General features: G+C 44.4%; 1 protein-coding gene across 3 annotated transcripts in view; it reads left to right on the top strand.

The window, feature by feature from the left end:
• The window catches only part of exd3 (exonuclease 3'-5' domain containing 3), a 75,311-nt gene that overhangs the window by 17,314 nt on the left and 33,695 nt on the right, over positions 1–24,302 (top strand). For all 3 annotated transcript variants that reach the window (XM_080756516.1, XM_080756518.1, XM_080756517.1), the window contains exons 13-19: positions 6,665–6,860; positions 8,539–8,648; positions 10,587–10,728; positions 12,477–12,679; positions 15,230–15,421; positions 18,257–18,310; positions 19,259–19,390. In XM_080756516.1, the coding sequence (XP_080612642.1) occupies positions 6,665–6,860; positions 8,539–8,648; positions 10,587–10,728; positions 12,477–12,679; positions 15,230–15,421; positions 18,257–18,310; positions 19,259–19,390 (1,029 nt within the window). The remainder of the gene's footprint in view (positions 1–6,664; positions 6,861–8,538; positions 8,649–10,586; positions 10,729–12,476; positions 12,680–15,229; positions 15,422–18,256; positions 18,311–19,258; positions 19,391–24,302) is intronic.

The raw sequence follows: 24,302 nt of genomic DNA on the forward strand, positions 1-24,302 counted from the left end.
TTTCAAGATTAAAAAAAAAAAATAGCAGTAGATCTGCTATTTTTCAATAGCTAAATTATAACATGTTTCCCGCCCACCATACAAGGCATAAAAAATGCCTTGTATCTCCTAATCTAGGATCTTAATTTCCGACTTTTTAACATGCCTCTCGTTCAGAACATGAACGCGAGGGGTTTTTCGGCGACGTCATCGCCTGTGGGATGAGAAAAAACAAACGCTGGGGAAGAAGTCAATTCAGCGACATGAATTGTGATGGGACGTGAATGCGTGCCGAGGGAGGGCGGAGAGGGGGGGGGGGGGGCTCTGTAAATCATGGGAAGTCCTTAAGTTACAACTCAAAAAAGCTTTGAACCGTGCTCATTCATTTAAGAAAGCAAATATCGTGGTACTCCACGGTGCCTTCATGTGCTGTTAAAAAACATTAAACGGGAGTACATAAATGAAGACCACACACCAAACTACTCTTCCAATGTTTATTGGGTTAATAAGCTATGTTTCGACCTTTTGGCTTCATCATGTGAGACCCATCGAAAACATGAAACAAACCAAAAAAAGTTGTGCGCGTTTTCACTGATGAGAACGTGACATGTTATGTGACTTTTTTCGTCTTTCGTTCATCATCATGACTTGATAGTCGGATGCGGCCAATTGAATTAATTAATTAGTCTGTTTATTTTATGTGAGAGAAAATTGTGGACAACGGTGAACAGTACAGTCAGTGCTGTGTTAACCCATTTAGACCTGAAGACGATTCTACAAATTGTCTTCTAAATCCTGGCAGTTTTCTGAAAAACCCTATCAAGGTTCAAGGTTCAAGGTTCAAGTTTATTTAGTGTCCCCGAAGGGCAAATTGGGTTGCAGCATAGACAGTACATTAAACAGTACATTAAACAGTACAAACAAACAAACAGTTCACATAGCAGATACCAGAGTACAGAGGCGCACACAACCGTTAAAGTGCAGGCGTTTAAAGTGCTATGCGATAGGTCATAAAAGTGCGTGTGCATAGACATAGGCACGAGATAATACAGTAAAAAGTAAAAAGTGAAAGTGCTCATCATAAGGTTATATCCTCGATCTACCCACAGCAGCATTCAGTGTATGAATAGAGACCGGGACAAAGGAATGTTTGTGCCTGTTTTTTGTGGCACATGGGGCTCGCAAACGAAGGCCGGATGGGAGAAGGATGTACTCTCCGTATAGTGGGTGAGCAGCATCAGATCGGATACACAGAGCTTTGTTAATTACCTGTTTCTTAAAGATCTGGTCTAGGCCGTTCATTTGTGAGCCAATGATTTTTGAGGCCACTTTTACAATTCTCCCTAGGGAATTTTTGTCTCTGATGCAGAGATTACCATACCAACAGATAATGGAGAAAGAAATGACAGACTCGATGTAGGCACTGTAAAACAGTTTCATCAGAGTCTTGTCGACATTGAACTTAGCCAATTTCCTTAGGCAGTACAGGCGTTGTTGACCTTTTTTATGCATCACGTCAGTATTTAGGTCGAATTTCAGTTTGTCATCAATAACTGTGCCTAGATACTTGTAGCTGGGTACAATATCTACAGTCTGTCCGTTGACAACACTCTTCTGGGGGGATTGAGGGGAACGTCTAAAATCTATGCATAGCTCTTTTGTTTTAGAAACATTAAGCTGCAAGAAGGCGTTGTCACACCAGGATAGAAAGTCGTCTACCACTTGCCCGTGACAGTTCTCATCATTATCAAGCAGGCTGACGATGACCGAGTCGTCAGCGTATTTAATGATGAATCTATTTTGGAAATGGCTAACACAATCGTTGGTATAAAGAATGTAAAGAAAGGCAGATAAAACACAACCCTGGGGCGAGCCAGTAGAAGATGTCAGGAAGCTAGACAGTATTTCATTAACCCTTACACGTTGAGATCTGTTGGTTAAGAAGTCAAGAATCCAGCCCACCAGACAAGGATCTACACCAAAGGAGTTAACCAGTTTATCAACCAAGACATGGGGCTGTATGGTATTAAATGCTGAGGAAAAGTCAATAAAGAGCAGCCTAGCATGGGTTTTACTACCTTCAAGGTGTTTGTGCAGGAGATTCAATAATGTGGCAAGTGCATCTTGAACACCCCTTCCAGCCCTATACGCAGATTGGAGGGGGTCCAGTAAGCGCTCAGTTTTTGCCACGAGCTCGGACTTGACTAGTTTTTCAAATTGTTTCATGATCAGGGAAGTTAGAGCAACAGGCCTGAAATCATTGAGCGTTTGGGGCTTATTGCTCTTGGCCACCGGAACTATGGTGGACTGTTTCCAGAGGGATGGCACCTTCTGCTGGAAAAGAGATAGATTAAATATATAATAAAAGATAGGGCCTAGTTGTTCAGCGCAAGTCTTTATCAGGTGACCCCCAATATTGTCTGGGCCGGGACTTTTCCCAGGCTTACAACCTTTAAAGGACTTGATGACACTCTGTTCATCAAAAAAGGGTTTTAAAGGGGGGGCTGACTGCAGACTGTTCCTTAACACACAATGGTTATTGCTGAAGTCATGGACATCGAATCTAGTATAGAAATCATTGAGGCTCTGAGCCAATTGATGATCAGAGGTAAAGTTGGGCAGCTCAACCTTTTTCCTTTCTCCCTCTTTCACCCCTGTAATTGTTTTCATCCCTGCCCAGGCAGAGCCCAGGTTGTTTGATTTGAGTTGAGCTTCAATTTTGTTTTTGTACTTTATTTTACCAGCCCTGACTTCTCTTTTAATTTCTTTTTGCAAATTGCGTAGTTCTACAAGGTTCCCCTCCTTAAAGGCTCTGTTCTTCTTTTGAAGAAGTGATTTGAGGGACTTAGATACCCATGGCTTGGAGTTGGGATACACTTTGACACATTTAGTGGGGATAACAATGCTTTCACAGTATGAGGTCCAACTAGTGACAACATCAGTCAACTCGTCAATGTCAGCGGATGATTCGACAAACATGTCCCAATCCGTAGAGTCAAGGAGACCCTGGAGAGTCTGACAGGCATCATCATCCTTCCAGTTCTTAAAGCGAATGCACTGCACTTTACCCCTTTGTAATGCGGTGCGGTAGACAGGAATGAGGTGCACACAATTGTGGTCAGATGCACCCAGGGGCGGGAGGGGTAGTGATTTATATGCATTTTTCACATTACTGTAGCACAGGTCTAGAATCTTACTGCCCCTAGTAGGACATGTAACGTGCTGGTGGAAGTCTCTTAATGTGTTTTTCAACGAGCAATGATTCATGTCACCAATTATGATATTCGGTGCATCCGGGGAGATTAGTTGTAACTTTTGTGTAACCTGGTGTATCTGCTCACATGCGTTCTTTTCGTTAGCTCTTGGGTGGATGTACACTAACGTAATGAATATCTGGGGAAACTCCCTAGGCAGATATGGTGGTCTTAGAGATATAGCAAGTAGCTCTATATCAGGGGTACACATCCTCTCTCGAATGATAACAGATTTAGAGTTACACCATCGCTCGTTAACATATAGACACACCCCCCCGCCGGTTGACTTGCCCGTGATTTTGGCATCTCTGTCCAGTCGGATAGGTGTCCCGAACCCTTTGATGGCCCAATCGGCGTCGGAGTCGAGTTCGGATAGCCAAGTTTCGGTGAAGGCTAAGATACATGTATCTCTGAAGTCGTGGCTGTATTGGACCAGCGCCTGAAGTTCCTCGGATTTGTTGCGGAGGGATTGCGCGTTGGAGAGGATGATGGAAGGCAGTGGAGTGCGCGTAATGGGTTGTTTTTTCCTCAGGCGAACACCTCCTCTTCTCCCTCGCTTCCTCGCCTTGTGCGGTTGTCCTCCCGGAGGATTAATACGTTCGGCGGGTCTCAGAAGGTCATCTGGGTTGGGTAGAGTGAGATCTGCCGGTGGGTCCTGCTGAGTATTCCAGCGAAGTAAGAGTTCTCTGTTGTATTGGACTCGGCTAGGTTGACTGGGAGACAGTTGCGTGTGTTCAAGCCCCCAGGCTAAATGAAACGCTAGCAGCACCAAAAACAGGGCAAAAGAGTCCATTGTTGATATCGATGATCGGGGCTCCAGTCCTGAAAGTGGAGCTCCTCAAGACTTAGCTGACGGTTAGCGTAGCCACACTCGAATAGTATGAACTAGCGAAGTAGCCTATGTGTAGATCATCGTTCTTTAACTTCAACGGCCAGCACAAGGTCGGTTGTCGAGACTCTTAAACTTGTCGGTAATCCGTACGGGAGCATAGACGTTACAACAATAAACAACAGTAAACAGTACAAACAAACAATCCGTCTACTCTGCTGGTCGCTGCGTGCGCAGCCCTATGTTTTTATGTCAGTCGTTCTCAATCATTTTCATGTCAAGGACCCCCAAAAATATATGTAATTGCCCACCGAGCCGCATCTGAAAATATGTTGTTCCAGAGACCTCCCAGGAGCAAAGATTTGAGTTAAAAACGTTCGCTCTGAAAGAATATATTCAAACATTTGGGCCACATTTTCACGATTTTTCAAAATAAGCAGACCTACAAGCTCGTAGATCTGCTTTTGCTTTGATTTTTTCAACAGCTTAAAGCATAACATAATGCTTAAAACACCAAGAATGGGTTAACATTAACCCGATTTGAATGAACATTAAGGATTTCACTGTGGTCCCCTTTCCACCGGTTGGGAGCCGGTTCAAATCTTTTTGGTGATTTAAATATGCAAATGAGGCATTATATAGGACAATATGCGAATACAAATATATAGAAGCTACTATTATTGAAAGGGTTATCATATATTAATGTACTTATATTGATCCCATAAACAATTTAACAGGTTGATTGCCAACAATATCCGGGCGTCTTTGTCCTATGTTTAAAGTTACCTTTGTGCAGCCCTGTGCACAGACCGCTGAGTTGCTTGTCATGAAAATCCATTTTAAAGCGGTGTAATCGCTTGTTGTAGTGTAGACAAGTATTCCATAGCGGCGATCACTAAAACAGCCCGGGCTGCACATGGCTTCTTCCTCAGGGCAGATTCGCCAGGCATTGTAAACAATGGGACTCAATTTCCCATAACCCTTTGCACGCCGGCGCGACGGACCTTTTTTGCGATGACGTCATCAAAACGCATTTCATATCCCCCATTCTGTCCGGTGGATTGCCCGTATGATTTAAAAATGATTAAAAAAAAGAAAACGTGGATTAACCAATGAAAACATAACTCGGGCAACTCTGCGAATTGCAAGGGCAACTCGTGAATAGAAGACGTCTGGCTCTCATGAACTAAATACGAAGAAGAACGGAACCGGTTCCCGTGTAATTCAGAACAAGTTAATTTCTTCTCTCTCACTAGGAAGGTGGTGTAGTTGGAAAACTAAAACCAAGACGAAAAATGTCCGTCGACTACCTTTTTCCACTGACAAAAACTAAATGGAAACTATATGAAAACTAAGCTATGACGACTAAGACTAAATATACTGACAATTTCGTCAACAAATAAAAACTTGACTAAAATGTTAGGAAGGGACTATAGTGGACAAGAGATCCAGTATCAAGTCATTTTACAATTAGTTGCCCACAGCGCAACGCGTTGTGAGCTTGTAGATCGGCTATTTTCAGCAAGTGAAAAAATAACTGTAATTACGACGACATCAAGGCCCGCGCCAAAACACATTTTGTTCGACTGAATCAACTGTAGATTTATTCGACTAAAATCGTATGATATTTTGTCGACTAAAACTAGACTAACACTAAAACATTCCGGGTGACTAAAATGTGACTAAAGCTAAATGAAATTTTTTCAAGAGACTGTGACTAAAACTAAAATAAAAAAATTCTGCCAAAAACAACACTGGTTGGAGTTGACATGGAGTGGTGGGCTCCGCTCGTTAACTCTCTCTCTCTTCTCTTCTCTTCTCTTCTCTTCTCTTCTCTTCTCTTCTCTTCTCTTCTCTTCTCTTCTCTTCTCTTCTCTTCTCTTCTCTTCTCTTCTCTTCTCTTCTCTTCTCTTCTCTTCTCTTCTCTTCTCTCTCTCTCTGTCTCTCTCTCTCTCTGTCTCTCTCTCTAGGAAGGTGGTGTAGTGGGGGTGGACATGGAGTGGTGCGCTGGTTAACTCTCTCTCTCTCTCTCTCTGTCTCTCTCTCTAGGAAGGTGGTGTAGTGGGGGTGGACATGGAGTGGTGCGCTGGTTAACTCTCTCTCTCTCTCTCTCTCTCTCTCTCTAGGAAGGTGGTGTAGTGGGGGTGGACATGGAGTGGTGCACTGGTTAACTCTCTCTCTCTCTCTCTCTCTCTCTCTCTCTCTCTCTCTGTCTCTCTAGGAAGGTGGTGTAGTGGGGGTGGACATGGAGTGGTGCGCTGGTTAACTCTCTCTCTCTCTCTGTCTCTCTCTCACTAGGAAGGTGGTGTAGTGGGGGTGGACATGGAGTGGTGCGCTGGTTAACTCTCTCTCTCTCTCTCTCTGTCTCTCTAGGAAGGTGGTGTAGTGGGGGTGGACATGGAGTGGTGCGCTGGTTAACTCTCTCTCTCTCTCTCTCTGTCTCTCTAGGAAGGTGGTGTAGTGGGGGTGGACATGGAGTGGTGCGCTGGTTAACTCTCTCTCTCTCTCTCTCTGTCTCTCTAGGAAGGTGGTGTAGTGGGGGTGGACATGGAGTGGTGCGCTGGTTAACTCTCTCTCTCTCTCTCTCTCTCTCTCTCTCTAGGAAGGTGGTGTAGTGGGGGTGGACATGGAGTGGTGGGCTCCGCTGGTGGTCTCCGTGCAGCGCGTTGCCGTGGTCCAGCTGGCCGTGTCGGACCAGGTCTTCCTGCTGGACATGTCCGACAGTGGTCTACGTCAACATGAAGAAACCCTGGGCTTCGTCAGGGCCTTCTTCTCTGACGGCAAAGTTCTTAAACTGGGTGAGTTCCTATAGCGTGTTGCGGTGGGGGTTGAATTGAAAGTAATTATTGTTGTTGTTATGAGTACGTTTCCATTTCCAATCTCTTGTTTGAATTCAATGTATACAGTATATTCCAGTCAGTTAGCCCACCATACATTTTCAACTGGACCACGTGGGTGAAGTAAAAAAGTAGTTAAAATGACCTACTACAGTGACGTAAGTAGGTTTTCAATGTAATGAGTCCCGGGATTAGGCCCACTGGCAGAGCCTGAGCAGAGCCTTTTGTGGTGGTTCTGGAGAACCGTGTCGAATTAGCAGTCGGTCGGGCAAACGGTTCTCGAGTTACATAACGTATGTGCAATACAACCGTACACACATGCACGCACGCAGACACACAGAGACGTGGCGCATTTATAGTAGCAGAGATTAAAATAGGGTGCATTTTGCATCCCCAAAACGCAGTTTATAGTTAAGGGGTAATAATAAAACGACCTCTGCATCCACGGGATGCGCTATACTGTACGACTCTGTCGGACACCCGCCTTCTAATGAGAGCGCAAAATCTTGTCTTTGAAGTTGCCACCCATCGACTAATCCAATATACGGCGACCTTCCCCCGTGTTTCTTCACTAGTCCGATCCATGAAGAGCACAGTTTGCCGGGCCACTGCTTACAGAGCCGACAATGAGGTTACACATCTTCCCTTCTTCTCTGGAGTCCTGCCTCAGGGCGGACCAGAGGTAGAGAAAGCTGTCGTTCCCTGATGTCATCGCTAAGGACACATCCTTCAGTATATAGGCAGGGACTGGGGGTGGCAAATGAAGGACCGGGAAGTCTGGCGTAGCATTGTGGAATAGCTTTAGTCATAATAAGCATTTCTTCATCTGTTTTCTACATGTATATGACCACATGAAATGAAATGGGAGTTAAATGCTGCAATTTGTAAAAAAAATATGAAAAATATGACTCCTAACGTCATTGAAGTGGGACTCATAAAATGTCCCTGGGACTCATCTAACTGATTTTGACCCAGGGACCACCATCCGGACTAAGAGCAGCCTGGGGACCACCGCTATTGTGCGTGGCGGGGTCCATCATAGACCCACCCCACACCATAGTGGTGGGGGGTTCACGCACCACAGGGAGCTGGAAAAAATAGCTATAATATCAATATAATATCTAATTAAATACAGTGATTTTGTTTGAATATGATAGATTATGATCAAGGATTACTGTGATTATGGTAAGCTCACATTTCATATCACACACACACACACACACACACACACACACACACACACACACACACACACACACACACACCATACAGTAAGTAACTCCTGTAAGTTATTAAAAGCAACGGGGGTTTATTGAAAAAACCCCGATCTAAAAGACCATCCCTGCATCCCCGGGACTCATTACATTACCTATAACTGTAAAAGCACTTGATGCACTGTATATCCTGCCTGTGAAGCACTTTGAACTGCAACCCCGCATGAAAGGTGCTATATAAATAAAGCTTATTATTATTATTATTATTGAAAACGTAATTTACGTCACTGATACTTGCACACGTTCACATTATTGACGTTCAAAGAATTGTATCTGCGTTTTCTTTTCACCGCTTTTTTCCACTCTTTTCCATGCCTCCTCTTCTTTTCCATCTCTCCACCCCCCGAACCTCCTTCTGGTCACAGCGTACGACATAAGTGGAGACCTGAGGTGCCTGTCGGCTACCTGGCCCCAGTTGTTGCAGGAGCCACTGAAAGTCGAGGCGGTCCTAGATCTGAAGAAACTCCATGAACAGGTAAGGTCACAATAACTTCAGGCAAGTTGCACACACTAGTGAAGATTAGACTGATTCTGCGGTCGATATGTCTCACACTACCGTAATAAACACCCATTGTGTTAAAAAAAATTTTTTTGCAGATTTAAAAAAATGTCAGTCGTTCTTCGATTTTTCAAAAAATAGCAGACCTACAAGCTCGTAGCGCGCCACTCGGTGGCGCGCTACGAGCTTGTAGGTCTGCTATTTTTCAATAGCTAAAGCATAACTCGTCTGCTATTTTTTTTTTCTATCGTGAAAATGTGGTGCAAATCTTTGAATATATATTCTTTCGGAGCCAAGGTTTTTAACTTAAATCTTTGCTTCTGGGGAGGGGGTTCCCTGGAACAACATATTTTCAGATGGGGGTTGTCGGCCAAATACGTACTGTATAATTCTGGGGGTCCTTGCCATGAAAAAGGTTGAGCACCGCTGTACATAGAAACATGGGTTTTTCCAGAAAACTGTCATGATTTAGAAGTCGTCCTCAGGTGTACGAGCTTGTAGATCTGCTATTTTTCAACAACTAAAGTATATCATAATACTTAAAACACCAAAATGGGGTTCCCGCCCCCAGAATGGGTTATTATGGGGACATACTAGCCATAGACTCCTTCAACCATCAACCGTATTTTAATAGATGATGAAATCCACATTTTGGTGTCAATGTTGTTATCATATTGTAATAAGGCCACAAACGAAGGGTTCAGGACCAACGTAAGGTTTGTGAGCAGTGTTGTTTTCGTCGACTAACACTATGACGAAAAATATTCGTAGACTACCTTTTTTCACTGACAAAAACGACATGAAAACTAAGCCACGGTGACTAAAACTATGACTAAATATACTCTCGATTTTGTCAAAAAGTGGACAAGAGATCCAGTATATCTCATTTTACAATTGGTTCCATGCTGAAGATAGCAGATCTGCGACACGTTGTGAGCTTGTGGATCTGCTATTTTCAGCAAGTGTAAAAACAGCCATCACGACGGCATCAAGGCACCGCCAAAATACATTTGAGTCGACTAAATCAACTGCAGATTCGACTAAAACTAGACCAAACACTAAAGCATTCCAGGTGACTAAAATGTGACTGAAACTAAATGAAAACTATTCAAGAGTATAACCAGCTCAGTGGCCTTGTGGTTAGAGTGTCCGCCCTGGAACTGGGAGGTCGGTGGTTCGATCCCCGGCCGGGTCATACCAAAGACTGTATAAAAATGGGACCCCGTGCCTCCCTGCTCGACACTCGGCATCAAAGGGTTGGATTGGGGGGGGGTCAAGTCTACTAATCAAATGATTCACTGCGGTAAACGTGTGTGTGTGACAAAATCGTACGACTTTGACTTTGAGACTATGACTAAAACTGAAATAGAAAAATGTGCTGCCAAAAAACAACACGGTGTGTGTGAGTTTTGCGATGAGATAATGTGAAGGCCCAAGAATCCCATTCCATTCTGACCAGTGTTGTTTTCGTCGACTAAAAAACTAAGACGAAAAATGTTTGCCGACTATACCTTTTTTTTCACTGACTAAAACTAAATAAAAACGAATCTCTGATGACTAAAACTAAGACAAGACTGACAATTTCGTCGGCAAAATAAAAACTAGACTAAAATGTTAGGAAGGGTCTAGTGGACAAGAGATCCAGTTTTATGCTGGGTTGCATGCTGAAAATAGCAGATATATCTGCTATTTTCAGCATGCAACCAAAGTGTCAAATATGTCATTACAACGACATCAAGGCCTGTCAAAACACATTTTTAGACTAAACACTAGAACATTCCAGGTGACTAAAATGTGACTAAAACCAAGTGAAAACTATTCTAAAGAGACTAACGACTAAAAACTAAAATAGAAATTTGCTGCCAAAAAAAACACTGATTCTGACGACGTGCTCCTCCTCCTCCTCTCCTATAGATTCGGTGTGACCGGCCGTCCCAAGGAGAGAAAGGCCTCAGCCTGATGGTCAAACAGGTCCTGGGGAAGCCCCTGGACAAATCGGACCAGCTGTCCATGTGGGACAAACGCCCGCTACGCGTCAGCCAAATCAAATACGCAGGTAAGAGATGATGATATATACGGCTCCCCGGCTCCGCTGCTCCTCTACGGCCGCGCGTCAGTTGAACTATAGGTAGCTTTGGATACCGTTAACCCATTTTTTGACCCGAGATCAGATTCTAAAAAAAATGTCTTCTTACATCCTGACAGTTTTCTGAAAAAGCCTATGTTTCTATGTCAGTGGTTCTTCGATATTTCAAAAATAGCTGACCTACGAGCTCGTAGCGTGCCACTCGGTGGCGCGCTTATGAGCTTGCAGATCTGCTATTTTTCAATAGCTAAAGCGTAACATGATGCTAACACCGAAAGGGGGTCCTGCCCAAAAATGGGTTAATAGTTCTAGAGATGTGTTGTTCCTTTTTAGGCCTCTATACACACACCATTGTTGGGCAATCTGGTGGTTGATTAGCGCCCCTGTACGAGAATTGGTCATATAATGTGTGCCTGGCCAGATCATCCGATTTAAATGTGTTTAACCCATTTAGACCTGAGGACGATTCTACAAAATGTCTTTCTAAATCCTGACAGTTTTCTGAAAAACCCCCATGTTTCTATGCGTCAGCGGTTCTCAAACATTTTCATGCCGAGGACCCCTAGAATTATATGTATTTGGCCACCGACCTCCATGACTCCATCTAAAAATATTGCTGTTCCAGGGACCCCCCGAAGCAAAGATTTGAGTTAAAAAAGTTCGCTCTGAAAGAATATAGTTTTTTTTCTTTTCTATGGAGATGGGGTCATCTTTAAAATGGTCTCATATAAGAATTGTGGTCTCTGGTGCGATATTGTCGGAGAGGTGTGTCTCTGTGTCGTTTACGACCGTCTTGTTTCTAGCGAAAGTTTGACAAATTCAGTAGCGGTAACATTAGCGTTTTCTCTCCAGTCAGTCGATTGGAGACACTGTACAGTTCTTATATGAGGCGACCTAAAAATCCCCCTATGGGGATTATACAATGCAGTGGCCCAGGACATGATTCTCGCATTCATCTTCTCCATAGGCTTTTCAAAACGTATTTATTTAAAGACCTTTTAAGCGTCATACGAAGCCAACTCGAGTCTTGACAACAAACACACCATATTTTGGACCAAACAGATAATTACTAAGAAGAAAAACAAACAAAAAAAGTGTTGTAACCTGCCTGTTTTTTTTCCTACTTTCTAATTCTTTGTTTGGTCCAAAACATTGTGTTTGTTGTCATGATTTGTCACGACAAGAATTGGCTTTGTCCGCGGCGTAAAAAGTCTTTAAAGGTATATTCAGTGATTTCACTCAAAACCTCTATAGCCTATTGGTTTTTTTCCCCCCTGTATTGTCTTGACAGTGGCACAACAGTCTCCGTTAGGCATGTGACGATACACTCAACTCACGATACGATACGTATCACGATATGAGGTTCACGATACCATTTTTCACGATATTTTCAACAATGATTTTCCAGACAAATGACCAATTTCTTTTTTCTTTTATGATTTATCTTCCCCCCCCAAAGCTTTTTTCACAATTTTTATTTAACTACATTGCAAAGATAATTGCCTTCCTTGATGTATAAATGAGCATCAATAACGACCATATATATTTTTTTATAAATCGATACATATCGTCGGGATATAATATCCATATATCGCGATATACGATATATCGTTACATGCCTAGTCTCCGTGGTTCCACGGACAATATTCAACCTCCAGACTAGGTGGATTCCTATAACCCCCTTTTCTCTCTCGCTGTCCTTAACTTAACGTTCTCAGCGTTGGACGCCTACTGTCTCCTGGAGGTCCACTCCGCCCTCGCCGGCGACCCGGCGTCCTTTGGGCTGCCCGCCAATTTCCAAACGAGGTCCGGCTCCGGCGGCGGCGGTGGCGGCGGCTACGAGAAGGTCAAGGTCAAGAAGCCAAAGGACAGACAGGCCAAGCGGGACCGCCACGCCAAGGCCGGCGCAAATGGTCAAATGGTATAGAGAGAGAGGGCCTCGATTCATACCCGTTCTGACCTGAGATCAGATTCACACGGTGTCTCCACTGACTGGACACACACTGGTCCGATCAACCCGTTCTGACCTGAGATCAGATTCTAAAAAAAAATGTCAGTCGTTCTTTCGATTTTTAAAAAATAGCAGACCTACAAGTGGCGCGCTACGAGCTTGTAGATCTGCTATTTTTCCAATAGCTAAAGCACGACATGATGCTATAACACCGAAATGGGTTCCCGCCCCAAAATGGGTTAATTCATAGCTTGCCGATGCTCGGTGTCGAAAATCGAACGCTGGCTAAACGAAGCCCCCCCCCCCCCCCCCCTTTTGCCCCCTATAGCCCCTCGAGGGATCGTGAAACATACGCACACTGAGGATAAACGGAATTGTCCCAAGTGTGTTTTCAAGAAAGACATTTAATTTGTGTGCACCTGCAATTAGTGTGATCCTGTGGATAATGTTGTTTTTTTTTTTTTTTTTTTTTATCCTACGATTTTGTTAAGCCATTTTTTCTATCCCACCCCAGTGTCAATTATCTAATGTAATCCTGGGCCTCTATACGGTAACTCTCTCTGCCAACTTCTGGGGAGAGAGAGCAACGGACTTGACCTCATGCTTCCTCCAATGCATGAGGAGTCCAAAGCCGCTTCTTTTCACCTGACAAGAGGGGGGGGAGTTTCCTTTTTTTCCCCAAGGGCCACCTTATTAAAAACAAAAAAAGCTTGCAAGGCCACGTACGGCCACCCAGTGGCGCAATCGAGTTACATTATATTACGTGTAAATTTGAATTCTCAAACATTTTCATGTCAAGGACCCCTAAGATTATATGTAATTGGCCCGCCGACCCCATCTGACCCCCCCAAGAAGCAAAGGTTTGAGTTTAAAAACATTGGCTCTGAAAGAATATATATTGAAAGATGTGCACTACATTTTTCACGATCTTTCAAAAATAGCAGACCTATACAATAGCGGACCTATGGGCTATCAGCGCGGCTCAGAGTGCCCGCGCTTATGAGCTTGTAGATCTGCTATTTTCCCCCGATAGCTAAAAGTATACAACATAATGCTTAAAACACCAAAAGGGGTTCCCGCCCCCCCCAAAATGGGTTAAGCTCAATTACTTGGTTGAGAATCACTGCTAGAGACGTCAAAGTCTTCGCTTATTGGGGGGTCCCTGTCATGCCTTTTCAAATGGGGGGGGTCTGCAGGCAAATTAGTGTCAATTTGGGGGTCCTTGGGATCCATGACAGTCTACTGTTTCTTTCAATTAACCCATTCTGACCTGAGATCAGATTCATACGAGGTTTCCACTAGGACACACACACTGGTCTGATTAACCCGTTCTGACCTGAGATCAGATTCTAAAAAAATGTCAGTCGTTCTTTCGATTTTTCAAAAACAGCAGACCTACAAGCTCGTAGCGCGCCACTCGGTGGCGCGCTACGGGGTCAAGTGGAACATTTTCATTTTTATTTGCAAGGCAAAAACGAGGTCCTTGCTTTTCTTGGACGGGGTCGGGGTCAAGAACCGATACACGCGGCATGTGGACCTTTTTTTGTTTGTTGTATTTTAGCCTTAATGTCTGACTGTATACCATGTGCTTCTTTTATGTTTTCTTTTTAGCCTTACATCTCTGACTGTACCTCGTGCTGTTTTACATTTCTGATTTAATAAAGTAATCAATCAATAAATCGAAACTCACTCATGCTCGCACTCTCATGGTCGCACACGCAAGCACGCACGCACGCACACACGCACTAGGGCATTAAGCATTAATAATAATAATAATAATTTATTTATTTTACCCGATTTTGTAGGCCTCAAGATCAGGTAGATTTTAGTTATAGTCACATAACTAATAGACATAGACATGTACACAGTTTTTGAATGTACAAATGTTCCACATTTTTAGGTATAGTTAACCCATTTTGTGCGGGAACCCCTTTTTGGTGTTTGGCATTATGTTATGCTTTGTTTAGCTATTGAGAAATAGCAGATCTACAAGCTCATAGCAAGCTTGCAGGTCTGCTATTTTTGAAAAATCGAAGAACGACTGACACAGAAACAGCTTTTTCCAGAAACAGACATTTTTTTTAGAATCTGATCTCGGGTCAGAATGGGTTAAACAACTAGTCGACTAGTAAACTAGTTAACCCATTCTAAACGGGAACCCATTTTTGGTGTTAGCATCATGTTATGCTTTAGCTATTGAAAAATAGCAGATCTACAAGCTCATAGCGCGCCACCGAGTGGCGCGCTACGAGCTTGTAGGTCTGCTATTTTTGAAAAATCCAAGAACGACTGTGACATTTTTAGAATCTGATCTCAGGTCAGAATGGGTTATAATCAGACCAGTGTGTGTGTCCAGTGGGGAAAACCTCGTATGAATCTGATCTCGGGTCAGAAATGGGTTAACGCTATAATCGACAGCTATAACCGACAGCCATTCTGGAAGTATAAGAAAAAGGAAACAAAATGTAATGTTTTTTTTAAGTTCAATTCTCAGTCCATAGTGCTGTGTTGTTCATTCAGGGACACCGAGGGTCAGCTACGACAACATCCCACGGTCAGGAAAAGGGCCCGCCGCCGGGCCCTCCGATGAGGCCCCAGCAGTTCCGAGTCGTGTGCGACAACATGCTACAGGGCCTGGGCCGCTGTCTGCGCTGTCTGGGCGTGGACGTGGCCATATTGGAGAACGGCGACGACCACAGAGTGGCGGCTGAGGTGAGTCTGAGGCGCCGTGTGTATACATACATAATACAGCCACAGGCAGGCACGTGCACACACAGACATCAAAGGGGGCTTGAGCGTGAAACCCCCCCCCCCCCCCCCCCCAAGGAACGCGTTTCTTGTCCCCCCACGAAAACATCATTAAAATAAGATCTGGTCGGGGGCACGGTGGCACAGTTGGTAAAGTGCTGTCGCCTCACAGCTAGAAGGTCCTGGGTTAGATTCCCGCTCGGGACGCTGTGGGCGCTGGCGGCGTGTTTCCTCCTCCGCGTCATCAGTGCCCATATACCCGAAGGCGGGGGTTGGCGAAAGGGCCTTTCTGTGTGGAGTTTGCATGTTCTCCCCGTGTCCCCTATAGGGTAGGTACCCTCACAAAAACATGCAGTAATCCTGGTCTCTAAACTGCCTCCCCCCTGGCCAGCCGGGGCGCCTGATGGAGGGGGAAAGGAACTGGTTGGAATAACGTGTTCCTTCCACGCGCTACGTTCCAACCTATCGCTCCGGTTCAGTCTCTATCCTTTTAATACTATGAATGATACGCCAAGCAAACAGTGTTGTTTTTGGCAGCCAATTTCTTTAGTCGTAGTCTAAACTTCATTTAGCTTTAGTCACATTTTAGTCACTTGGAATGTGTTAGTGTTGTCACGGGGCAACCCGTGCCCTATGGAGGCAAACGGGGACAATGCACACACACACACACACACACACACACACACACACACACACACACACACACACACACACACACACACATCTGAATACACAATTGCTTCTGATTAATTATCGCTGGCCAGCTTGGAAGTGACTGTGGGGAGTGGTATGTTTCGTATGTCTCAATATAATGAATATCATGAATTCCTGCAGCACACCTGTCCTCTCCTGTGCTGGCAATCAGCCGGTTGATTGGGAGGTGCCAAGTGCTGTAGAGGAGAGGGGTGTGGGTTTCTTTTTTATATTGTATCTTTTCTAATTATATAGGCCAAATGTGTTGGTAAAGTGCTTGCCTGAATTATGAAATGTAAATGGATTAATAGTCCTAATAGTGTAATTGTGTATAACTTATGGGCCTTAGTTTAAGTTAAATGATACTAATTACTGTGAGTGTTGTTCTTGGTACGACCCACCTGGTATAAAATGGTGGCTGAATCTGCATACAGGAGTTCAGTTTGGTCTAGGCAAGCTATAGACAAATCCACAGAGGGTTGCCTGGGTGCGGCCATTACTGAGGTGTACCATTAAGCACAGCAGCACTGATTAGCCACACCTGGCCTACGGAGCACCTGCTCCATGGATTACACCTCAGTAATGGCCTCTGTGGATTTGTCTATATTGAGCAGCTGAGGAAGAGAGCTGCCTCCCGGGGACCTTCCATGGGCGGGTTAAGGTAGTTACCTCAAGTTGCTCTTCTTTTGGCCTGTTACTTAATTTCTGGACAGTCCCTCACTGTGAATATTGCACTGCCTGGTTGACGTTTGGAGACTTTGGGGTAAATAAAAACCAACAAAATGGCCTTCTTGGACAGTTGTCTGATTCTTGGAGCCTTCAGCCTGGGCAGTCCGGTCAACCTTCACACGACTATAGTGTGTTTTTGGTCGCTTTGTTGATGCCGTCGTAATGACTGATTTTGACAACGGCCGATCTCCAAGCTCACAACGCGTTGCGCTGCGACGCGCTGCGAGCTTGTAGATCGGCTATTTTCAGCACGAAACCAATTGTAAAATGACTTGTCTTTTATTTGTACTGGATCTCTCGTCCACTATAGTCCCTTCCTAACATTTTAATCTATAGTTTTTTGTTTGTTGACGAAATTGTCAATATATTTAGCCTCACTTTCAGTCGTCATAGCTTAGTTCTCGTTTAGTTTCCATTTAGTTGTCGCCAGTGAAAAAAAGGTAGTCGGCGAACCTCTTTCGTCTCGGTATTAGTCGACGAAAACAACACTGCGTGGCTTCCATGTGGATCTCAGGAGAGTTCACGTGACCAGTGACATATCTATGGCATATATGACTCCATACAAAATGCCAAGAGTTTATTTTTCTTTTGAGTGGAGATATTCTCTTGTGAGGGAACGGTCACACCGCACTTTTGTTCTACCTATGAGGCAGGGCTTCGAAATCAACATTTTTTAAGTTCAGAATGAAGGAGCACCAGAAAAAATGTAGGAGCACCCACCAAAATGTAACGAGCACCCAATATGTAATCGATTTTTTTACATTCATTATTGGTATTACACTACCAACAGTAGGTTCCCAAACTTTTTCATGTCAAGGACCCCACAAATTGACACTCATTAGCCCACTGACCCCCATTTGAAAATATAAGCCCAGGGACCTCCCCCCATAACAGAAGATTTGTACGGCTCTAGCAATGATTTTCAGCCATTTTCATTTCAAGGACCCCCCCCCCCCAGTTTGACCTGAATTAGGCTACCGTTCCCCATTTCCATCTCTGGGACCCCACTGTATATTGCAAAATCAAAGTTAATTTAACTTTACTTGTGTAGTATACACTCTCAGAGTTTCAGACCCATAAGGGTCCATTTGCTTCCTAACTATCATTTAGCTGAGGACCCTCTGTAACTCCCTCACGGACCCATAGGGGTCCCTGGACCCCACTTTGGGAACCACTGGCCTACAAGCCTGTGTGTGTGTGTGTGTGTGTGTGTGTGTGTGTGTGTGTGTGTGTGTGTGTGTGTGTGTGTGTGTGTGTGTGTGTGTGTGTGTGTGTGTGTGTGTGTGTGTGCGTCCTCCACAGACACAGTACTCATGTAACAGTAGCTGAATTGAACGCTATTCTCCATGAATGTTTGTTTTGTGTTTTATCATCCAGTTGGCTCGAACCGAGGACCGTACCATACTCACCTGTGGAATGCCATACCAGACCGTAAGTATAAAGAAACTCAAATCGAACCCAAACATGTTTTAGTGCTCATCGATTACCTTGAAAAACCATGTCAGTCGATCCGGCGCCACGCCACCATTACATGGTTGTCAGTCCGTCACGCCTCGCGACGCGCTCCATATATGGCGGTCTCTATAATAATACGTGAAGATCACGACACTGTACATATACTGTATATGGAGCTGACCTGTTCTTATACATTCCATATGTTGATCCCTCCCCACCCGTCCTTCCTCTTCGATGTCTCCCTTTTGACTGATAACCTGTCCATTTTAAACTGGACGGTTATCAGTGCGGCCGCGCACGGCTGCCTGGCGAATAAAACTATAGTTCTCAACAGGCCCGGAAATGAAGGCCCGGCCCTACACATGGGGCCCTCCTCATCAAACCCTGTGTACACTCAAGACACTGCCCCCGCTGCCACCCTTAGATCTCCATATATGGAGCTGACCTGCTCTTGACATTCCATTATGTTGCTCTGGACCTCATCAAACAGTAATAATATCTGGTCCGGGCGAGATAACGTCTGGTCCGGACCAGAAGATATATTCTTCTTTCCATGGCCACTCAGGGGGCTCTGTAATAATGTGTACTATCTAATCTAAAAAGAAAAAATATATATATTTTTTTTTTTCTGTGAGTGACACAGCCGTATGACTAAAATATTTTTTTAAAGGTAGAGTAAGTGATTTCACAAATATCACTTATTTTTTTGTTTTGTTGTGATAATCCTCTCTACTATAGAGTGTGCTGACCATATAAGGAGTTCCTCCCTGTCCCCAGTTAACCCCTGGGGGGGGTCAAAAAACCTTTCGTTTTTGACTCTATCCTGATTGGACGAAGGCTTAGGTCCCACAGCCAAAAACGAAACCTAAGGTTTTTTGAGTGAAATCACTTACTGTACCTTTAATCTCCTCTTTGCTCCTCCAGTTGCGGTCCCAGGTGGGCGAGGGTCGCTGTCTGTCTCTCGACTGCTCGGAGAAAGCCCTGGACCAGGCCACGAGGGTCCTGAGACACTTCAACGTCCAGCCCGACGTCAGTGACGTCTTCAGCCGCTGTCAGGTAAGGAGGTGTGCTGCTTTTTCTTTTAGCCAGACGTCTTATACTCCTCAAATGAAAACGGGTTTCTCCACCTATACACAACAACAACGGATGGATAAAGGACGTACTATTCTACCGCCATTGCCGAAGACCTTTGTCAATTATTGCGCTTTTATAGTGCATTCGGTCGAGCGACACATAATGCTACTCACGTTAGCCGGGTTAGCTAGCTGTGTTGTTATAGCACAGCACTGGATCGTTCATCTTAGATCGTCGTCGCCATAAGAATCCATTCTATCCGTTTCTTTCAATCGCCTGTATCTCCTATTCCTTGTCCCAGATGGCATTTTTGGTCAAAACGGCGTGTCTTTGACGGCACAGAGCCGGCGATGTGTAGCTCTCCAGTGCTCCAGCATAGATCCATCATGTAAACAAAGGTTGTCTCGGCGACGTCTATCTGGCAGGGATAATCCACTTCTGGTCGAGTGAAAATGTGGCTTTTCAAAATAAGAGCTAAAAAAAAAAAAAAAATGCTGGCTTGAATTAGATCCTAATTTTTCAATAAATGCTCGCGCTGAATGGGTTAATATCGGTTTAGATTTTAACGGGACCCTGCGGGTATCGTGGTCATTTTGTGTGTTTGTATATAGGACCATATCTATTTTAAACGGAACGCTACCCGAGAACCAAGAACGTCTGTGTGTCTCACATGCAAGGGAGGCCAAGTTGCTGTGTGAGCGTGTGGCGTATATTATACGTACACCAGAATGTCTTCCTTTTTCGTCATTCTGAGTTCACAAACGGTTAAATATAGGGTATATATACCTAATAATTCACGGCGGAAACGTTCATGTTTACCCTATACTGTGGGTGCCGTTGACGTCATTAGCTTATTCTAAGTCGGCCCTCTCTCTCCCCCTCGCTTCCTCCTTTCTCATGTGAATCTGAAATAGTCCGCCTGACCGACATCGATGCCCACAGAGAGTCGTAATGAACTATAGCGCTGCTGTGCGTAGCATTGCAGATACTCATATGAGACACGCAGTACCCATCGTACCGTATACGGTATACACAGTCTGTTTTTGGCAGCACATTTTTTTGTTTTAGTCGCGCAGTCTCTTGGAATAGTTTTCATTTAGTTTGAGTCACATTTTTGTCACCTGGAATGCTTCGGTGTCTGTCTTAGTTTCAGTCGACTAAATATCATGAGATTTCAGTCGACTATATACATCTACAGTTGATTTAGTCGACTGAAATGTATTTTCGCATTCGCAATGACTGATTTTACACTTGCTGAAAATGCAACGCGTCGCGCCGCATTGTGAGCTTGTAGATCGGCTATTTTCAGCATGCAACCAAGTGTAAAATGACTTATGCTGGATCTCTTGTCCACTAGTCCCCTTCCTAACATTTTAGTCTTTAGAATGTGTGTGATTGGTTAGCTGATTTGCTATGACGTAAACTCTCCCTTCGTTGTCAATGGCATTTATTTTATGTTTGTGTTGCCGCAAAGTTTACGACATATTTGGCGGACATATGACCTAATTACTTGTTATATAATGAGGTATAATTATTTAAAAAAAAAGTGTACAGTATTTGTTAAAATGTCGTTTTTGTGTGGGCACGCCCACCAGTTCATTAAGTATGCCTGGTTTGCCTGGTGGGTGGTGGTGATGGGTGGTGATCCACCTGAACTGAAGCCGCACCCACAGCTGTAGTTGTATGGTAAAGGGGGAGGGGTTAGGGGAGGGGCTGATAGTGTGGTGTCACTATATTACTGTTTATTTCATTGGCCCCGTTTTGACTGTCAAGGGTTCAGCCTCCAGGAAGAAACCCTAAATACAAAGTGAATACACCATTGCACATAAAAACGACTCCAGGGTCTCTAATGAAGTATACTTGTCACCTCATAGACGCGTGCAAAACTGGAAAAATGCAAAACAATTGTGGCACTCCGTCTTGAATGTTTGTGTAGGACAGAGTTTGTGTTTGACAGACACCAAAAGCTGGGTCTAAATTGGGGTAGAGCTGTGGAGCGTGCTTGCGTGCCCTGGCTGGGGACTGTAACCCCCAAAGCCCACCCAGGCTTCAGTGAACCCTCCTCTTATCTGATTGTAAAGCTCTCCGATTAGCAAATGATGGGTACATTCTGTCTCTCACACCCTCACGCATACAGTACAGCATTGGTAAGTAGCACGGTAGCAAGGACAGAGAAGTATAAAGACAGCTTTTGTTAAAAGTAGAGTAAGTGATTTCACTCAAAAAACCTTAGGTTTCGTTTTTGGCTGTGGGACCTAAGCCTTCGTCCAATCAGGATAGAGAGTCAAAAACGAAACCGAAAGGTCTTTTGACCCCCAGGGGTTAACTGGGGACAGGGAGGAACTCCTTATATGGTCAGCACACTCTATAGTAGAGAGGATTATCACAACAAAACAAAAAAATAAGTGATATTTGAATTAAGTTAAATCACTTACTCTACCTTTTAAACAAAGTAGTAAACTAGTCAACTAGTAAAAATCACACACGTGTGAAGTGAGTGGTGCAACTCTGTGCGGGTGGGGGGGCGGAAGTTCCAGACCCACATGAACGCACCCCCGATTCCGGCGAGCCGCCCCGTGTCCCAAACGGCTGAGCAATGACAGTTTACCGTGTGGGTGGGGGGTCCCTCTACTGTACCCTCTATACTGTACTGTACTGTAACTGTACTGACCCCACAGGAACGCACCCAGGGTGCTGTCCCGATTCTGGCGAGCCGCCCCGCGTCCAAAACTGTTGAGAAATGACAGTTATACCGTGTGGGGGTGCCTGTATACTGAACCCTCTCTATACTGTATTGTACTGTCACTGCACTGTACTGGTACACCCGAAATCACCATAGTTAATGTGTGTTTGTGTGTGTGTGTGTTAGGTTGCGCACAGGTTGGTGGAAAACAACCATGCTGTTTCCGTGCTCAGACGCACCCACCCAGCCACACACACAGCTCCGTAAAGGAGTGTGGTTGCACCACTCAAAAATGACTAGAAGTGAATGCCTTATATAGCGTGTGTGCGCGCGTGTGTGTGTGTGTGTGTGTGTGTGTGTGTACGTGCAGAAGCACGTGCATGCACGGCACAGCACATAGTGGGCGAGAAAGGGCTTACTCAATTGACTGTGTTTGTGTAGTAATTTAATTGGGCCACACAAGGGTTTCTGCGTGAGGTGAATGTCACATGTCACACTTTCTCAAACATTCACACCATTTATAAATTATCCGTAGCCGTTATACCGTTTCATCTCGTTGGGTTCCTATACGCAGGGTTGGCTATAGGGAAGGTTGTTAATTAGTGTTAATTAGTGTCAATTAAACTTAAAAATGCTCCCCGTAAGGTTCAGCCGTATATCCTGATGCCTATAACCCCCCCCCCCCCCCCGTGATGCTGCGCGTGTTGTTTTCGTCGACTAAAACTTAAGACGAAAACCGTTCGTCCGACTACCTCTTTTCCCTGCCGAAAACGGAAACTTTTAAGCTATGATGACTAAAACTATATTAGTTTTACACATACTGACAATTTCGTCAACAAATACAAACTAGACAAAACATTGTCAAGGAAGGGACAAGAGATCCAGTACGAGTCCTTTTGCAACGACGCGTCGCAGCGCGGATCTGAACTTGTAGATCCGCTATCTTCAGCGCGAGTGTAAAATCAGCCATTACGACGGCATCAAGGCCTCGGCGAAATACAGACTAAATCAACCGTAGATTTAGTCGACTAAAATCTTATGGTATATTTAGTTGACTAAAACTAGACTGACACTAAAACTGAAATCTAATTGTGCTGCCAAAAACGGCACCGACTCCAGCTGTGTGCTGCGCTCCGTCTGTATACTTTCAAAGCAGACGTGCACAGAAAATATGTGCACAGACTTCCATCAGGTGTCTGTGAGACACACACACACACACACACACACACACACACACAAACACGCACGCGTGCGCGCACGCACGCACACACCCTGGATGCCAATGCAGCACTATAATACTGGTTCCCACGCTCCAGACTACTGAGGAAGTGAGAAGGCGAGTAACAGGAAGGGGAAGAAGGAAGGGGAAAAGAGAGAGAGAGAGAGAGAGAGAGAGTTTAGTAAACAGAGAGCAAAAAAGGGAGAGGTGTTTTTCTAGTAGGGCCATATACGTTTGTCAATTATGTTTTCTTTTATATTGATTTATTCTATTTCATTTCACACTTTGGCTTTGGAAATGTCTAAATGCATATTCAGTGCCGGTGCCAACAAAAGCTTTTGAATTGAAAAGCGAAACTGGCTGAGGTTGGCACGGGGCTGGGTGAGTGTGCAGCGCTTGAGCCCATTCTGGGGCGGGGGAACACCTTTTGGTGTTTTAATTTAAGCGTCATGTTATACTTTAGCTGTTGAAAAATGAGTGGCGCGCTACGAGCGTGTATATAGGTCTGCTATCTTCGAAAAGTCGTGAACATGTGGTGCAGATCTTTGAATATATATTCTTTCGTGTTTAACTCAAATCTTTGCTTGCTGGGTGGGGTCACTGGAACTGGGGGTCCTTGACATGAAAAAGGTTGGCCACACTTTGGGGAGGGAGAGAGAGAGAGGTTGGCATGGGGGGGGGGGGAGGAGAGAGAGAGAGAGAGAGAGAGAGAGAGAGAGAGCTGCCAGAATTGGCCGAAAATTATATTCGAATATTCCTTTTAAAACACCACATGTATTCGAACAATTTTCGAATGTCGACTGTATATGATTTTAATATGAATATGATATGAATATTGCAGAATACTATGCTGTAAAACGTTCTCCTTCTTTATTCTATATGGTCCGGTTCTGTATATAGGGCCACGCGGTCGGTGCTCAGAAATGCCAGATCAAATGAATGATTCATAATTAATATCTCAATTGCCTAATTTTTTGTATAATGTTTTAAGT

The sequence above is a fragment of the Protomyctophum bolini genome (assembly GCF_963924005.1).
Source record: "Protomyctophum bolini genome assembly, chromosome: 22".
Lineage (NCBI taxonomy): Eukaryota > Metazoa > Chordata > Actinopteri > Myctophiformes > Myctophidae > Protomyctophum > Protomyctophum bolini.